Genomic DNA, 18082 nt, shown 5'->3' with positions numbered 1-18082 from the left:
CAGCAATGGTCTGTTAACATCAATGTATGCCTAAAAGTAAATTGAGGACAGTGGTGCATATCAACGAAAGCAAAGTCTGATCATGCAGTAAATACATCCCAAAACACATATAACTCATGCTGGTTTTTAAGAAAGGCATCGTGAACAGAAACTTGAAGTTGCTTCCAAACGTTTGGCCTGTAGTATATACCCATATGGATTGAGAGTCTGAAAATGCAGAATCTTCTGGACAACTGTCAAGTCAGCATTCTGAGGCTCAGGGAACTTTTGTAGGTGTCTTGAGTTGATTAGCTGGGTAGAGTGTGACAAACATGAGTTTCAAATACTGAACTTTTTCAATATTCTAAGTTTCTGAGACACATATATATGCGTGCATGTGTGTGTATATATATATACATTTTTTATGACAAAATTTTGTCCATTGTGAAAGCTTTTTGGTAATCTGTTTTTTATTTCTTTCTGTTTGAGTTTTCTCTGTGTAACCAATCTTGTTATATTCTATGATTTTGATGGGGTCATAGAAGTGAGGTGCATTTCCTTAGATTCAGTACAGTCACTGATTATATTCCTGCACAATACTATTGTGCACTAAAATCATTGGAAACAGATTGCTAGGCTAGATTGGTAGGCCTTTGAATGAACTACTGGAATTGCTCCGATGGGTCGATGTAAACCAAAACACAGAAGGGTATAAATCAAGTCCAGTAGAGATGAGATCGCGGCCTCTAAATTGCATTTAAAGACCACCTGGGTTTATTATTATCCTGCTGAATCGAAGCTTATGGACTGGACTTGGCTAAGGTATTGTACCTGTGAGCTTTGTGGGAAGAACAACTGAGGAAAGTGTTCATTTAGGCCAGACTGAAAGATTGTCGCCTTGCAGACAGACAAGCTAGGCATCCAGACTTTCACTGCTGGCACATCTGATCTAATCTGCGAACATCAGCGAAGGACGACTGCAGATCAGACAGAGTTAATGCAATAAGACGATGGACAAGATTGCAGGGGGAGATAAAATAGACTTACATATTTTCCTTTTGTCTCTGTGGCTGCTTGCTGAAAGATGGGCTGCATTCTCTTGCAAACACCACACCCTGCGACCAAAATTAAAAACACAACATGTTATGAGAGAGAACTCTTCATGGAATCCACCTCTTTGTCAGAAATAATGTGACTATCTTTAGATTTTGACCGGGGAAATAGTTGTTTTGGAAGGTAAATATATGGTATGGAGAGAAAAGAAATGATATTGAACTAAACACATCACCATAACAACAGAGCAACAACAACAACAGTCTGACATATTCGCATACAGATTACTGTTCAAATGATTAGTAGGGGGAATCAATGATAGAATTCATTGATTAAATCAGCCTATTTTTGTTAAATATTCACAGTCTTTAATTGCCTACTTTAATTTAGAATTGAATATGTCACTCAGACACAGGACTTGTCACTGTGCTAATCTCTAAATATGGGTAATGGATTTTGTTTAGGACTGAAATAAAATTATCAAGCTAATTAAATGAGGGACTGAAAATGACTTGATTATAATTTCTGTATTCAGTTAATCAGTCATTATCCAGTAAAAATACCTTATTTAATGGTTACAGCTTTGCAAATTGAAGCAAAATTTACATTCACCTAAGAAAACAATCTGCAGGCATGTTATTGGACTGTATATATTTGGTTATAATCTTAAAACATTTTACACACCAATACAAAAGGTTCAAAGGATCAAATGTAAAATTATCATCAAACTATGTGATTATGTCAATAATTTAGTTGCAGCCCTTGCAGTTGAAACTACTTCCTGGAATTTTACATACTGCACAACTTATAAGTATACATATCAGTGTTTCCCATACTTTGACTTTTTGCTCTTCAATAAAAGCACCACAGTAAGTTGTTTCTGCACTGAACACCTGAAACAATGCATTGCTGTGTCTAATGTAGAGGCTATATAACAAGGAATGTCAAGGCTTGTAAAATTAATGAATAATACAAATTTTTTTTTAAATGCATAAAATCCGCTCCCATTGACCCTGAGCTGATAAAAACGTAAAATCATTCCGGGACGAAACATGTAAATATCGGCTACCATTCGTATGCGTGGAAATCACAATGAAACTCACCAAATGTTTGTGTAACAGCACACACCATCTGGCTCATGCTAACAGTCCTGTTGTTTGCCTGCCAGATAATGAGTGTGTAGCCCACTTTTACAATGAGTTAAAAAATAGAGTCAAAAGCTCAAGTCTTGTTACCGACCTAAGAAACACCACTTGAAGACTTACAACGTTTATACTGTTAGTCCTCATGATTTCTTCATCGTCTCTAGCACCTTTAGTCTGACAAAATGTTGCCCCTTCCAATGACAGGTTCAACTACTCCAAGACAAAGACAAAAAATAGCTAGTAAGCTCAATGATTTAATAGTTTTGAATGCTCACCAACATCATTAATATTCCCATCCCCTAATGATGCATTTCTGTCCACAGTTAACAAGCAGCGCGTGGCTAATTGTCATGTAATGAACACGGCTCATTAGCATAACAGATATGTAAGGTTTATTGCTAATTAATAGACTTAAAACTGTAACATCAAATTTAGTTGACTCCTTCAGTTTAATTGTCAGCTGCACGTTAATAAATAAACATGCAACACGTGTAGTTGACATGGAAAATGGACTAACATAACCAGATTAAGACTGTTTTCCTTTCTTTAGCCGTGAAGCCTATTGAGTACTATTTCAAGTGAAAAAGACGGTGGAAGGACGTGTCATATCCTGCCACTCCACTCACCACCATAAATACATTCTCAACTTGTGGGAAACACTGCATACACCCAAAAAATAATCAACAGAGGTATCACTAATATCCATAGTTACTACTTGAAGCACTATTTGGTATCATACTGCAAAGTATTATTGCCATGTATGCTCCCGTTTACTGATGCAGTCAACATATTGGAAGCTCGTTCTTTGAATGAACCATTTTAAATCCAAATCTGATGGTCTCTTGAACATTAACAGCTGCCTTCACTGTGGCACACATGTTTCAGAGGCCAAATAAGAGGAGCTGTTGAACACTTCCAAAGAAAGGACTCACATGGAGCATAGAACATCATGAGGACTGGCCTCTCCTCTTTCTTCAGCAGCTTCCTGAAGTCCTACATATGAACAGAGAAAGAAGGTGCACACACATTGTTTGCAAACAAAAAGACACGCACAGTTTATAAGTGGTTACAAGTGTAAAAACTAAATTTGTCCAGGAATAACATCCCTAATGTACGTGAACGCTTTCAACGATGATATACACTAGTGGGATTCCTCTGACAACTTCCTCCACGGTCGTTTTCCCATGGTGTCTCTCCGTTTAGCATACAGAGCTCTAGAATAACTCACCGCACCATAATCTTTGCTTTTTCAGCAATTTATTACTGCGTGTAAATTGTACTGAGTCATCACATTGGCAAAGAAAGAAAAAAGGAGAGCAGGTAGATCAGCCCCTATACCAGCTTCTCTTCTTAATCATCACCTTCATGACTTCAGACACCTACAATCTCAATTTCAGCACAATCTTTTGTTGACACCTCCAACAAGCCTGCAGGCATGAGTGGACAAGCGGGTGAAAGGAGATGGACTGGTGTTCAATAGATTACAGGATTTTCAAAGCACGGTTTGTGTCTGTGAGCGTGTCGAGGGGCTGGTGTGCCGGTACACTTCATGAGCCTCGCTCAGCAACTCATCTCATATGATGGTTTTAGGTCAAGGGGTTTTGTGTTGAGAAGGTGGACATGCCGCTGCGTCAGCTTCAGGGGCTGATCAAACTCTTCAACAGGACAGGAGATGAGATGTGAACACAGCGCTGTCTTGTAATCATGGTAACATAATCCTCTGAATGTCAACAGAAGCTTCTTCACAATTTCCACAAAGGCTGAAAGCTTCTTTGGGTCAGTGCTCACCTTTTCTGTTTCTATGTGGACAACGTCTTTTGCTTCTGGGTTTTCCTCCCACAGTGGGGGCCCTGATGGCTCCTTTAAGAATGCTACCATAGACTAAATTTATGAAAAAATAAAAAGAGAAAGGAGACAGAATGTAAGACAAAATGTAACACTTACAGCATGCAAAAACTTGTGACACACATTCTAACAAGGATCTTGTGAAGAGCAGGATACTGATGACTTACACCATCGTTCTATAAGTCATCCCTAAATTTAGCCCAGCCAAAGCTGTAGGCTGTACCAGATGGAAGCTGGTATATATCAACATGTTTGTGTATCCAGGAGGTGTTAAACCCATTTCGATACGGATTTACACATCCTGCAAATAGAATGAACCATATGTCTGCATTGGCAACAGCAGGAAATATTTCTCAGCAGCGCTTGAATGATGACAGTGTGGACAAGAGAGGAATATCATAATCATTTGTTAATGCTTTAAATTGAAACTGCTGGAGTTCTACTGTTTCAGAGGCTGTTCCATGTGTCACGGAAAGGGCAAACCACTGACAAGTAGAATAATAATCATGGCAGTGGAGAAAAAGGGAAAGAGCAAGAGCCCACAGGTTTCTATAGAAAGGGTTTCTGCTAAACTCCGAGAGAAAAAAGCAGGGCCAGAGTACATGCTGTACATGACAATCACAACACTTGTCTAAGACAGCAATATTATACATTTTCCTCCACTGTTCCTCCCTAACAAATTAATGAAACAAACACAATTTTTCTCCATAATACAGCAACTAATTAAGTGAACACATTACGCTCCAGAGGAGTGTTCTACGATCAATGACTGACATATTGATTGACGCCGTTAGTAGATACCAGACAGGCACAAAAGTACCACAACATAAAATCCAGTGACGACTTACTGTACCTTAAAAGTAGCGGGTCTGTTGTACTCTGTGTGGAACGTTCCATCTCTGAAAAACACAGTGCACAATGCTCACAATAGCAGTCACGCAATAACAATAGCAGATGCAAATGAACATGCTTCCTTAGCTTCTTAATATGGTGCAACTCTGGAGACAGTAGTTAGGTGGTGGTAAGTGTGACAGCCAGCTGAATCTCTAGTTACTCACTTGTAATGCAGGAGTTCCGTCCCGCTGCTTTTGGAGCTTGGGTCCACCTTCACTTTCTTGCAGAGCTTACGACCTTCTGAGTCTCTGAGAATGAGAGGATTCAAATCACAGTGAAGTTAGTTTCAACTTTCTCATTACAACGTGTAAAACCTTTTCCACTTCATATGAACTGAATGTATAAATGTTGTGTTTGCTTTAGCAGCAGGTTTTAGTCTCTGTTGGATGAAATGTGTGTAAATCACATATTACTGACATACAGTACTTGTCAGCTCATCCAGGTCATATGGAAGATGTTATACAATCAATGCTCTTCACTCACTTTTATAGTTGCTCCATATGAATATTTGTTGTATACACATGCTGTGCTGCACGTCAGCAAGCAGACATTCTCTGATCTATATGATCTGAATAAAAGCCCGGAGTTAGACAGCAAATAAATATGCATCTAACCACCTACACACACTTCACAATTGCTGCAGTAAGACACTATCAACGACACCCAGGCCCACTTCTTCTTCTGTAATAAAATGCAGGGAACAAATGCATTAATTCAGAGGGATAGAGTTTAAGTGCTAATGCCTGATATTAACAGAAATTAAATGGACTTGAATTTAATTATACACACAGGACCCACAGATAGCAATTTAGTTTTACATAAAGACAAATCGATGTGTGTACGTGTGCATGTCATGAGAGACACCATTTCAGGAATGAGTGGTTCTTAATGCTATATTTTGCTAACTCATGAGGGCAGATGGCAGCAGCCCGGGCACATTAGGAGCAGGTGTGACCTCGACATTTATTTGGAGACAACGCGTAGTCATCCAATTCAAAACCAGTCTGCTGCTTCCAACTCCTGAAACACTGCCATGAGTGATGAGGCCTTGAGGGGTTCAAGGAGGGAAATCAACATGATGCAAATGGTTGATTGTAAAACTTATCATGTCTGTGATGAGTAAACCAGACTTCTTCTGAAATAATTTAAAAAGTTCAACCACCCTCAAGATAGTCAACCATCTGCAGTATGCTTAACAAATTATCTGGGCACAACAATGCATCAGCAGCCTCTTCGTCATAATGTGGTCACTTGCTTTTACAGCGTGCATATCGAGTCCATTAATGATCTTTTAATTCTCTCAACAACATCAAGAATTGTTTTGGATTAAAAAAACAAAAACAAACTATAAATGTTCTGCCTACAAGAACAGTATTTGGCTTACAAGCAAATACTAAAAGAATATTCCTTTAAAATATACCTCCAAACCTACGTGTGTGGTCCCTGTGCAATCCTGAGCAAGTGAGCCAAAAACCATGTAGCAGGCTTATTTAAAAATGCTGCCAGTGATAAAGACTTCAACCATTTTCCTGCCTGAAAGTTTCAAGCTTGAGAAACTTGACAATCGTTGTAAATAAATCAAGTCGCTATTCATGGGCCAGTAAAACTGAAGACTCTATGTGAAGCTACAGATGAGTGACAAGGTTGATGGGAAACTAATAAATGAATGCAGAATAAGAATGATCCAATTGCCCTGTTAGGCTGGCATGATTCAGGTCCAATTGTCCCATGAAACTGAAATGATACTGTGAGTACAAGAGGGGACACAGAAAAACAACTGGCCAGTAGAGGGTGAATATTCACAAACCTCCCGTTTGTCGTGGCCACACAAGGGCAGAAAACGGACATAAACTGGAAAATCAAAATGGTAAAAAGGATGTAAAGATGTTTCAATAGACAACCATCGACGACAGACTGAATCTCAGAACAGGTATTCACATGTGGTGCCTGACGTTCTTGCACCCTTTGTTTATACAGTCGTATATGTTTTGACTTGCGTTACGCTTAAGCTCAGTACAAAATTTTGCATCATGAAATTTCGCGAAATAAAAAAAATGACGAAATGAAATTAAAAAAACGCACAAAATAATCTATGGTAAAAAACAACAACAACAAAACGCTGCGCAGCACAAACACTGATGATTATTGACCCCTCTAGCCTGCTGTATACACACAATACAAGAAGAAGAACTCTGTAGCAACACAATAGAAGAAAAAGAAGAAGCGAAACAATTATTTCAAAATGGAAGAACAAGTAGTGGATGCTCCTTCATCAAACAAATCAGTTGTGTGGACTTATTTTGGCTTCCCTTGTAAAAGACAAGGCAAAGGTGAGACGATTGTGGATAAAACAAAAACTGGGCAAACTATGTCAGTACACAACAGCGTAGACTGCAGGGAGCACTGCTAGCATGATAGAAGGATATGAACCTGTTGAAGGCTCAATATTTCAGCTCACTGAGGTCAGACATTTAGATCTAGATTAGACTGCAGCCCCGAGGATTATTTAATATTTGTTTTCCTTTTCATTTAAGAATGTACTTGTCCACATTGTTTACAACAACAAAGCACTTTTTTTAATTGGAATTTTATGTTTTGTATTTGCATTGTAGTCTAAATAAAGGAAAAACACAAATATTTTGTTTTTTCAAGTAACGAGTATTTTATTTTGTACGGACGCAGCAAAAACTTGTATGTCTGCATATTAAGGAAGAAAATAAAGAATATTTTATTTTTATATTGCTGATTTGTGATTTTCTTTAATCTTTATTTCGTATCGTGAGTATTTTGTATCGAGCCCTGTTTCGTATTTCGTATCGTTTCGTGAATTGACTATTTCGTTGCACCGCTAGTATGTGCCCTGCTTGTATATTTGTGACATCTGATTTGGTAAGATGGGAGTCAATTGAAAGAACAAGAAATTTGGGGAGGAAAATCAAAGGTTGGTGCCAAAATATGCTTTCAGCTTTGGTCAAAAGGGTGCCTTTAAAATGATTAATAAAATCTTCATGCTAAGAGCATAAGCACTTGCATGTTATTTTATTGTTATTATTATTACAATATATGACATTCCCAGTGAGAGGAGGGCAGCGCAGGCCTGAACCCCTTCCTGTATGACATCATCCATCCCTCTAGTGGATCCCAGTTGGCCAACACTGGGTCACTGTCATCTGTTCACTCGGTGTCATTCTGGCCTTGGTGGCCCTCTTCTTTGGCAGCGCTGACCACTCTCACACTGTGATATGCACTCTCCTCTCTCGCTCCTTCTGTCCACCATGTGCTCTGAACTAGAGCTTCAATTTGGAGCTGGTCCATTTGAGATGGTAGAGCAATATGCCAAATAGCACAATGCTTCACTACAGAGTCTGGCACCGGATGCGTGTGTCCTGCAGTGATGAACCCGGCTCATTCTATCTCCCCTGGCAGGAATCTGGCACAGGATAAATCTCTGCCAAGCATTAGCACAATCTATAGCATACAGGAATTGTTGGAGAAGGAAGACAAAGATAAAACCACATTCTCTCAGGCCGAACCAGAAAGTAAACACTGAAACATGGGGCGTCTTTAAAGTTATCAACTTGAGAGCGATAGTGAATGCAACGCAACAATGAGCACTACAGTGGCAGTCAAAGGGGAGATACTGACTTGCTCTGTTTCTTATTTTATGACACTTTCTCTCATCCAAGTTCATGTATCTGATGGTTGACAGGTATGGAAAAAAAATTAAATCATGTAAGTGAAACTGAACATCAGGCAAGGCAGAAAGAACAACATGTCAAAGTCAGATCACTAAGGAGTGAAGCAAGATGTGCTTAAAGGAAACAATTCTTGCAGGTGTCTTGGGAGTATCTTGGATTTGCTTAATGTAAACAGTGTGGGCTGCAGATAGATGGGTTCTAGAAAGACAGCTGACAGATGTATTCCTCTGTCTTAAAAAAGAAACGGTGCATCGAGTAGGAAGACAAATCATTTCCACATGACAAGGTCTGCAAGTACTGATAGTTTTATATTTCTAGTTTATCAATTCATCCATCAGTCCTTTTGCATTGATACAAGCTGATAACAGCCGGTGCTGTTCTGAAAGCACCCAGATGGGAGCGTTTGAAAGCGCTGTGGAGACACATTAATAGTAAATGGTAAATGGACTCAATTTATATAGCGCCTTTCTACCTTAATGGCACTCAAGGTGCTTTACAATGTCATCTCATTCACCCATTCACAAACTTACATACTCACACACAGATGGTAAAGGCTGCCATGCAAGGCACCAACCTACACATCGGGAGCAATTATGGGTTCAGTATCTTGCTCAAGGACACTTTGACACGGCCACTGGGGATGAGGATCAAACCAGCAACCCTTCTGTTGCTAGAGGCCACTCTACCTCTGAGCCACGCCACCCAATAGTCAAGCATCTACAGTTCCTTTAATAAATTATCTGGACACAACAACACATCAGCATCACAGTTCTTCAGAGCCCAAAGTGACATCCTGGGTGTATAACTGACTTTCCAACAAATTTAAAGGAGGGCTGAAACCAATTGCCATTTCCAACACTGATTATTTGACCAATAGTTGGGACTGTAAAACATAAGAAAATACTAGTAATGAAAAATGACCATTTGCTCACATAATGAAACGCATGGAAACGTTTGAATAAAGGCAGCCCTGCTTTAAAAGATGGACTCATGTCACTGATTATCAACAATCCGATGATACAATATTGGCACTCCCACCAACAAATTCCTTTCCTCCTTCATCTTAGAGGGCAGAGAGACAATAAACAGCATTCAATTATAGTCTTCACAATTCATTCATTCATCATTTCTGGTTGCAACAATGAAAACACGAAAAGGGGAACTCAAATTACATGAAAACATACAGAACAGTGATGTCCCATCATATTGTGCCTCTACAATAGAAGTGGTACAAGGCAATTTACACCCTTGTGGAAAAGCCATAAATTTCGCAGATGGATGACAGCAGAGGCATTCTTGATGGGACTAAATCGCTCTGCTTTTATAACTGCTGTCAGAAAAATCCTTGGACAAAAGAGGCCGTAATGCTGAAGAAGACATTGAGTCCATGGGAGTAACAGAGAGAGGAAATCTTAGAATTTGTGTGTGTGTGTGTGTGTGTGTGTGGAGAGAGAGAGAGAGAGAGTGAGAGAGAGCGAGAGAGCGAGAGAGAGAGAGAGAGAGATTTCAAATCCTCCCACTACTTACCCACAGTTGACCCAGGCAATGGTCCCTTGGCCTTTTACTGTCTGGGCCACGTCTGACAGCAGCTTTAAGTGGGAGTCTCCTGATGTTGCTATCGACACAGAATAAACTGTGGTCAGCCTCGTTACCAAAACCATTCAATAGCTCAGGACAAACCTGAGCCTTGAAATACAGAGGACACAGTCATGTCTGAGACAGTGAGGAGGAATTGAGTTACAGTGGAGCTCAGTATCTTTACTAAAGCACCAAGTGGTGAAGAAAGAGATCAGTGAGTTTAGGTTAGGGGGAGATGGGAGAGGGTTCTCTGATACCTTTCAGTGGATGAGTTCAGGGAGGGAGCTTATGTTACATCAGCTTTCAACATCTTACAATAGTGTGACTTGGCAGTAGATGGCAGGATTATATGGTGACAAAAAGACTCTGCAACTGCTGAAGCAGGTGGACTCGTCCGCCTGTTCTGGTGAACTACTGTAGCTGCAGGATGCTGCTCATGACTGCATCCTGAAGCGTGGTGAACACTGACTGCAAGCTCATTCAAAGACAGCACGGACAATTCCTGATCACTAGAGACTTACACAACCTCCTGAGTCATAAAGAAAAGATGACCAGGTCTGTCAGTTGGTTTTCTCCATCATGAAAGAATCTGACCTTGCTCAATATAAATCTGGAGTGTGATAACCTGTATAACAACAACAAACACAGTAATAGTACTGTTTTTCATCAGATATGGCAAACCAAGTGGATTCCCCTGGGTATGATGAAGTCTAGCAGTGTTGTGTAACAGAAAGTATCATGTTTATACACAGCCCTGAAACCAACCAACAGTAAGAGAAAAACTCACCAGTACCAGCTTCTGGGGCACTAGCCAACCCAGTCTCATGTCAAAACGTGAAAAGGCTCCGTTTGTCCACAGTGCAAAACGTATCAGTTCTACGATGAAGGCCTAAAAATTGTGAAATGTGTACGTTTTTTTCCCCCTATTCTTTTCTATTGGAACGCTGGTAGGTCATGTGGCTCTCATGCGGGCCTCTCAAAACAAAAACATGGCGGCCGCTCGTGTCATTTTCGGAGGAAAGTGCCTTATTCCAAGATAGTTTTGATTTAATAAAGCATTCTGATGACAATTCTAGTGAGAAATATACATTTTGTTTTCATAATATTCACTCAGTTCTTGTGTATAATCTTTGGTTTGGAATTCATGGCGCACTTTCATATTATTTTTATTGAACAGCTGTAGTCAACAATCACACAAACAACAACAAACAAGCGTCGCTATTTTATCTTTTGATGGTAATTCCTGGGGCAATATGTTTTATTTTATTTGTATTAGTCAACAATCACACAAATATACTATCAACTCAGATAACGACGCATTGTAACAACAAAATACAATAACATAAACGCCATTTAGGTTTCCGTGGTTTTACCATAACAACTGCAGAAACGTGACACTGTAACGACTCTCTTCCGAGAGGTGAAAGATTCATCGTAATAACGAACAAACCAAAGATTATACACAGGAACTGAGTGAATATTATGAAAACAAAATGTATATTTCTCGCAAGAAATGTCATCAGAATGCTTTATTAAATCAAAACTATCTTGGAATAAGGCACTTTCCTCCGAAAATGACAGGAGCGGCCGCCATGTTTTTGTTTTGAGAGGCCCGCATGAAAGAGTCACATGACCTACCAGCGTTCCAATAGAAAAGAATAGGGGGGAAAAAATGTACACATTTCACAATTTTTAGGCCTTCATCGTAGGACTGATATGTTTTGCACTGTGGACAAACGGAGCCTTTTCACGTTTTGACATGAGACTGGGTTGCACTAGCAGGTGATCAATTAGAAAGACAGAGCAAGCCCATTTTAATTCAAGACGGGCTTCCAGATACATAAATGTGAGGTTTGAGGTAGGGAATGAGTCTTGGATATTTAAATGGAGAGTAAAGCCAGTCCAGCAGAAAAAGTCAAAAGTTGTGTAATCTTTGCAGTCTTTGCAGTGCAGCTAGTGATCAATCTGAACCACAGCAGATATGTAGAAGCCTAATCCAATGACCTGCGTGTGTGGACCATAAATAATGAATGTGTGTGGCTCTGAGGGCTCTCTGCTTGTTGTTGAGAAATAAAGGGTCTTTTTAATGGAGTAATTACTATCAGCAAACAGACGCTTCTTGTGAAAGCCTGCTGAGTGCATTCTTCTCCTTGTCTGAAATATGCAAATAACAATGGAATTAAAATCTACTGGGAAGCAGTAAATGTTAGAGGGAAATCTTGGCTTATATAACTCTGCACAACTGCATGATATGTTTTAGTTTGTAGTTAATAGCATTACTCTAAATCTGTAAGATATGCATTTCCAGGTTCAGAGCTAAGAGCTCAGTTTTATATAAGGTGGTTTTGTTTTAGGGCTGAATAATTAATCTGAAAATGATCATCATATGGACCAAAAATTACCAGAGATAAAAGGATAAAGTAAATGAAGTGTTAACAAAGTTATAGAAATCTGTGGCAAAAAGAAGAACACAGTTAACCAGTGAACACTGAACCTTTAGCTGTCCAAGATCAATATATTTCCACAACTCTTTTCAACACCTTCGAAGTGCCAAAAATAGGCTGATTCAGAATGTAAATGCCCACAGTGGGCAAACAAAACAAAACAAAACAAAACAATCAAGTTCAATTATCAATGACCACTTTATAGCCCACTGAAATCCCTTCAGTTGGGGAGTCACCTCGGGAACTTTAATATCACCATGCCACCAGCCAATGAAGGGCATCATCAATGGATGCACTATGACACTGATGTTTCTTTTGGCTGTGAACTGGCAGGTCAGTTCAACAGAGATGGAATGTAGGGGACCCTTCACCAAGTCTGGAACCTGGCAGCCCTCCAAGTCAGATGGATGACCTGATGATGACAACACAAAGTCTCCTTGACAGGCATAGAAATTAGGCCTAGAAAGAGGTGTGGAGCAGTGGAGTCCAGATCCACAGGACTCAGTAGAACTCAAAGACTTCCAAATCTGTATTTTAGAAAATAGCGCTGTCTGCAGCACACGTAGCAGAGTGCGTCACAGCTGAGCAGACGCAGCTGCACAGTGCGATGGTGTCTTCAAGGTAAGTTCATTTGTTAACTACTTTTGTGAAACACATTTCTGGGAAGTTCTTTAACAGTCAACGCCCCCTTCATGTTCCCTTTACAATACAGCTGTAACCCCGTCCCTGGCAATGGTCATGACACTCGTACTCATGACATCATTCAGTTATGTTAGCAAGTTAGCCAGCCAGCATAGTTTGTCAGTATAGTCAGTATTAAAATAACAGATTGAACGGTGAGCGTCTGTTCCTGTTCATTCTGCAGCTTAGCAGACGACAGTGCGGTGGTTTGAGTCTTTACTTCACGCTACGTTGTTACAGAGTTAGCGGCACGCGATGCTGGAAAGTAAATAAAAAACGTGTAGCTTGTTTGCTACATGAGCTGGCTTGCTAACCACAGCTGGCCTTGTTGCATTTACAACATTTAAATATTAAAAGTCTGGTTTTCCACTGAGGATTTCCCCTGATGGGTTATAAGTTAGCAGAGGTGCTGTTCATCTCTTCACTCGGCAGCTACGAGCCATGAGTTAATGTTTGTGAGATACATTGACACCCAAATGTTGCTAAAGATGCAACGTTTTATAGCCAAGAAATAAGTGTTCCTGATTAGGGTTTTAATCCATTGGAATAATAATAGCTCAGAACAAAGCTGTAGTTTTGTGTGGTTTAGTAAACATTTATGATGACGAGAGAATGTCGCTCTCAAGAGAGAATACAGAGAAACTGCTTCTTGCATTACAACTTGCCCCTCCTGAAATTGCAGTATTGAAATTCACTGCTGGACAGTTACCAATTTAAAATAACCAAAGTGCACCTATTTCATTCTAAAAGAACATGCATAATATTTAAGTTATTTTGTTTTATTTAATATCCTTAATAACCTCAAAGGTCAGGTGACAGTGGCCTGTATAATTTGTTATAGAATATTATGCATTTGGTTTCAGTTTGTTCTTCAATTAGTTTTACTTTTTAGTTTTAAGTTTGGTGACATACTATATTATTCCATGTATAACATTATATGGCGAAATAATTAATTTTATTGTTTGAAAGTAGAACAAATATTGCCTTGTCTTTAATAGTTGCTTTTTTACTCAGAAATGTGACGAAAAAAATGAAGAAAAAATATCGGCAGATATACTGTGTTAGAAATCAGGAAATTTGAATCACACTTTAAGCGCATCAGTATTCGAACCTAAAATTCCGTATCGGTCAGGCCCTAATAAGCTCCCTGGATATGAAAGATGTCGGCTGGTCCAGGAAGTAGTCTGAGATAAAAGAAAGATGCTCCTACAAGAAAACAAGGATGTTGTAGCAAGTGGCGATAGCCCAAAATATCTGATGGGCAGTTCTTCAGTGGCTGAGCCACAACAGAAAAAGTCCCTGGTCCAGTCTGGTTACAGCGCCCCTCTTAGTCTATCAAAACTCTGTTGGAGGTGCTAAGCAGAATGTCCAGCAGTCTGGCTGTGAAAGAGAAGAAGGGCCACACTCAGGCACGATATGGACCTGGTGTCAGAAATATAATGTGATCCCTCTAGAGTTGACTTTTCCCTGAGATGAACATATGCAGGGGGCCTTTGAAAGCAAACTCACACTTAGCACAGTTGCCTTGTGCAGTGACGAAGCACGATTGTCCCTCCTCCATAATCCCCTGCAAGCCTGTACCCACATTATTCAGTGCCAAACCTGACAAGAACCCTCTTACGTCATCACTGAGCTGTAAATACACACTAGAACCTGATAAGGTCAGGGTTTACTCAGAACTGAATGGGAGTAATTTTTATATATGCTATTGTTTATTGCCAAACAACAAGAATGTCAAATTTAAGATCAAAAGCAATTTATCGCACATTCAGGTGGGTTAAAGAAGAAGCCTTCGATGCATGTTTTAAGATTACCATGAAGGACTTCCCTACTTTCCTAACAAATACAGATGAAAAAACATTCATACATCAGGCCTATTCACCTTCTGATGATCAGAGGATTATTCGTCCCGCTTAGATTTGTGCACTAGGGATGGATCATAATGGCATCAGGACAAAATATACCCTGCTTTCCAGGAGAGTAAATTACCACAATTCTGTTTCAATGAAATATTAACATAAAACGCGAATTGTTAAACGTGGTAATTTTCCATTTGTTTGAGAAATTGAGCTCTACAGGGAAAGCTGTTTTAGAGTCAGTGTTAATAGAGTAAATATCCATGAGATATTACTATGATTGTCTGGCAACACAACTGGCCATGCCTCCTCCCTCGCCAGAAATAACAGCTGCTGAAACTGAATTTTATACTGTTTGATGTAAGCACTTAGCATAACCTCTATGGCAGCTAATTTCAGTTTATAGAGAAACAAGAAAAACTCCTTCCACTTTTACTAGGGGTAAATTGTAGTCGAATTCACAGTCCAATTCGAGAGATTTCCACTACTGTTGCAGTCTTGGCTCACCTGTCTTGGTGTAGAGCACCAGGACGTTTGTTCTTGTCCTGAGCAGCTTCTTGAAGTCTTTGTGGTCGCTGACTTTCTCTATCAGGGGAGACACTTTTACTGCTTCCAGCACCGACAGCAGCCACACCTGGTGATATAACAACAACACATTAACACTAAATACAAGGTTTACCAAACCATTTGTTGCATAGTGATGCCAGATTACCTGAATGTAGAAATAAGGCTGGATTAAAGCATCAACAACCAAGCAAAATGTGACATAATTTAATATTATAATTGTAAATTGATCAGATAGTTCCTGATGTAAGGAGTTGCTGACAGTTATACTTATGTACAGATTTCCATTTAGCAGGTAATTCACACTCGAAGGAATAATCTACATTTTTTATAACCCTGTATTAAAGAGTGGCTGTGGCTCAGTGGTGTGTTAAAGTGTCCTTGATCAAGACACGGAACCCTGAGTTGCTCTCAAAGGACAGGCCAAGGCTTTGCATGGCTGTTTTTGATGCAACTAAGCCAGTGCAATATAATGTTAAGCAACTACCATGAGCAAACAAATGCTGTCTATTCTCCAAACTTAAGTGTAATGCAAAGATCTAAAACCGGTTTATGCTCCCCTGAGCCTGGCATGTTTCTCTGCCCACTATAAACTTTCTTGTGTCGGGGCTGTCTGCGATGCATAATGTGAGGCTCTGTTCTGCTGACCTAGCAATCCAAACAGAGCGAGTTGTATGGGGTTTCTGTCATTTTGAACGCCTGGTGGGCCACGTCATTCCACATGAGTAAAAAAGACCGGCAGCACAAAAACCAGAGATCTGTTTCATGGTCCCAGCTTTGTGTAGCTGCTCCAGTTGATTGCAATTATTGTTGAATGCAACAACCATCGCTACGTTCACATTACACAGCACTGACGGGCCCGGTGTGTCTCAGCCTAAACCTTTGTTAGGACTGCTTGTTGTCAATTAATATTCATCTGTTACAGACTATGGATAAATGATCATTATAGCATGCCTGTGACATGTAAGCAGAACTAAAGTCTTGAAGCAATGCAGCAGTTCATCGGACTGTGATTGCAGCAGGTAGTGCAGCTCTGACTGTTTGTCCCTTTGCTGTGATTCATAACTGCCAAGAATTTTTGTATTAAACAGGAAAGCACTACAGTATGTGAGGTTCAACATCGTTTAAGATGATGGGTACTCATTTGTTTTCACTGAATAAACAAGATATGATGAAGCTTCCAATGTCTACATGGGCTTAAAACTGGCCACCCCCCACCCCCCCAATACAGTGCCAGGTGGGTACATCTGTCTCATTAGACTGAATGGCTTCTTTGACTTTCCAAACACTGGTGGTTAAACTAATGGTGTGAAACCTCTAATAAAGGGAAATGACCATATTGAGACAATTTAATCAAAGCTGACTATGAAGGAAATGAGTGATTAGACTCAACCCATATGAAGCTAATTCCACACACTTTAATCGACTCCGTCACATTTATTAAAACTCCCTTTCTTTCTGCCCAGAGAGAACTAAATTAGACACAGAGCACTGTTTGCTCGCTCAGGGGATCCTGCCAGATGAGTGATATCACCTGGAATGAAAACAAACACCTGTCAGGCCCATGTTCTCCTTTTAATTCCCAACTGGATTCTGTTGTGGGGCAAGTCTGATGGGAATATCAATAGACTACACTTTTTTCAGGAGTGCATTAGGAAATTAACATAAACAAACAAAAGAGAGCCAAAGACATGATTATGGCCATGTAACATTAAAAAAAAGACATCTAAGATGTTTTGTATTGGGAGGAGCTTAGTTGTTGGTGTGACGACTTGATAAAAGATAAACATATGATGTGTATTTATGTATTTTTGTTTGGGATCTGTGTGAACCCCATTAAGAAGGAGGCTAATTAGAGGCTGGCAAGATGACCCTGTCTGCATAGGTGGACATTCAGTGGACGCACCACCCAGGGGTGGTATTAATAAGATAAGAAGAGATGGCAGGGTGTCTTAGATGTCCACCCAAGGCATGAGATGCAACACTCACTGTTTACCTGGGAGGATGCAAATTTCACAAAATGCTTTACCTCCCTAAACACTGGAATATTTTCTGTACTTAGTACAAATAATTTCATGCTATTTTTGGTAACAGCTATCATAATCTCGATTTAAGCTTGGATGATGTGACAATCCTGATGTTTGTATTACTGGGGAGGCTAATTACCTCAAAGCAAACACATCTACAATATCTCTCTGCAGTGCTGATAAATGACAGCTGAGTTGCTCTGTGTGACAATTTGCACAAAAAGAATAAACTTTTAAAAAAATGTAACGTGCGTATGTGGGACAGAGAGTGAGTAGTGAAAGAAGATGAGTTATCTCACAATTGAAGACGTACAACAA

The 18082-nt window shown here is 39.8% G+C and overlaps 1 protein-coding gene across 1 annotated transcript in view; it reads right to left on the bottom strand.

The window, feature by feature from the left end:
• pdia5 (protein disulfide isomerase family A, member 5) overlaps positions 1–18082 on the bottom strand; it is a 66182-nt gene that overhangs the window by 39175 nt on the left and 8925 nt on the right. Inside the window, exons 2-8 of the mRNA XM_086220872.1 lie at positions 15681–15807; positions 10142–10229; positions 5081–5164; positions 4876–4921; positions 3966–4058; positions 3110–3170; positions 1027–1094 (exon numbers count right to left, since the gene is read on the bottom strand). Coding sequence (XP_086076998.1) covers positions 1027–1094; positions 3110–3170; positions 3966–4058; positions 4876–4921; positions 5081–5164; positions 10142–10229; positions 15681–15807 — 567 coding nt within the window. The remainder of the gene's footprint in view (positions 1–1026; positions 1095–3109; positions 3171–3965; positions 4059–4875; positions 4922–5080; positions 5165–10141; positions 10230–15680; positions 15808–18082) is intronic.

The sequence above is a fragment of the Aulostomus chinensis genome, chromosome 12 (assembly GCF_037954235.1).
Source record: "Aulostomus chinensis isolate RoL2024-O1b breed Wild chromosome 12, RoL_Achi_v1.0, whole genome shotgun sequence".
NCBI classification, from domain to species: Eukaryota; Metazoa; Chordata; class Actinopteri; order Syngnathiformes; family Aulostomidae; genus Aulostomus; species Aulostomus chinensis.
Note: the sequence above shows the minus strand (reverse complement) of the source record. Positions and strands in the feature narration are given on the sequence as shown.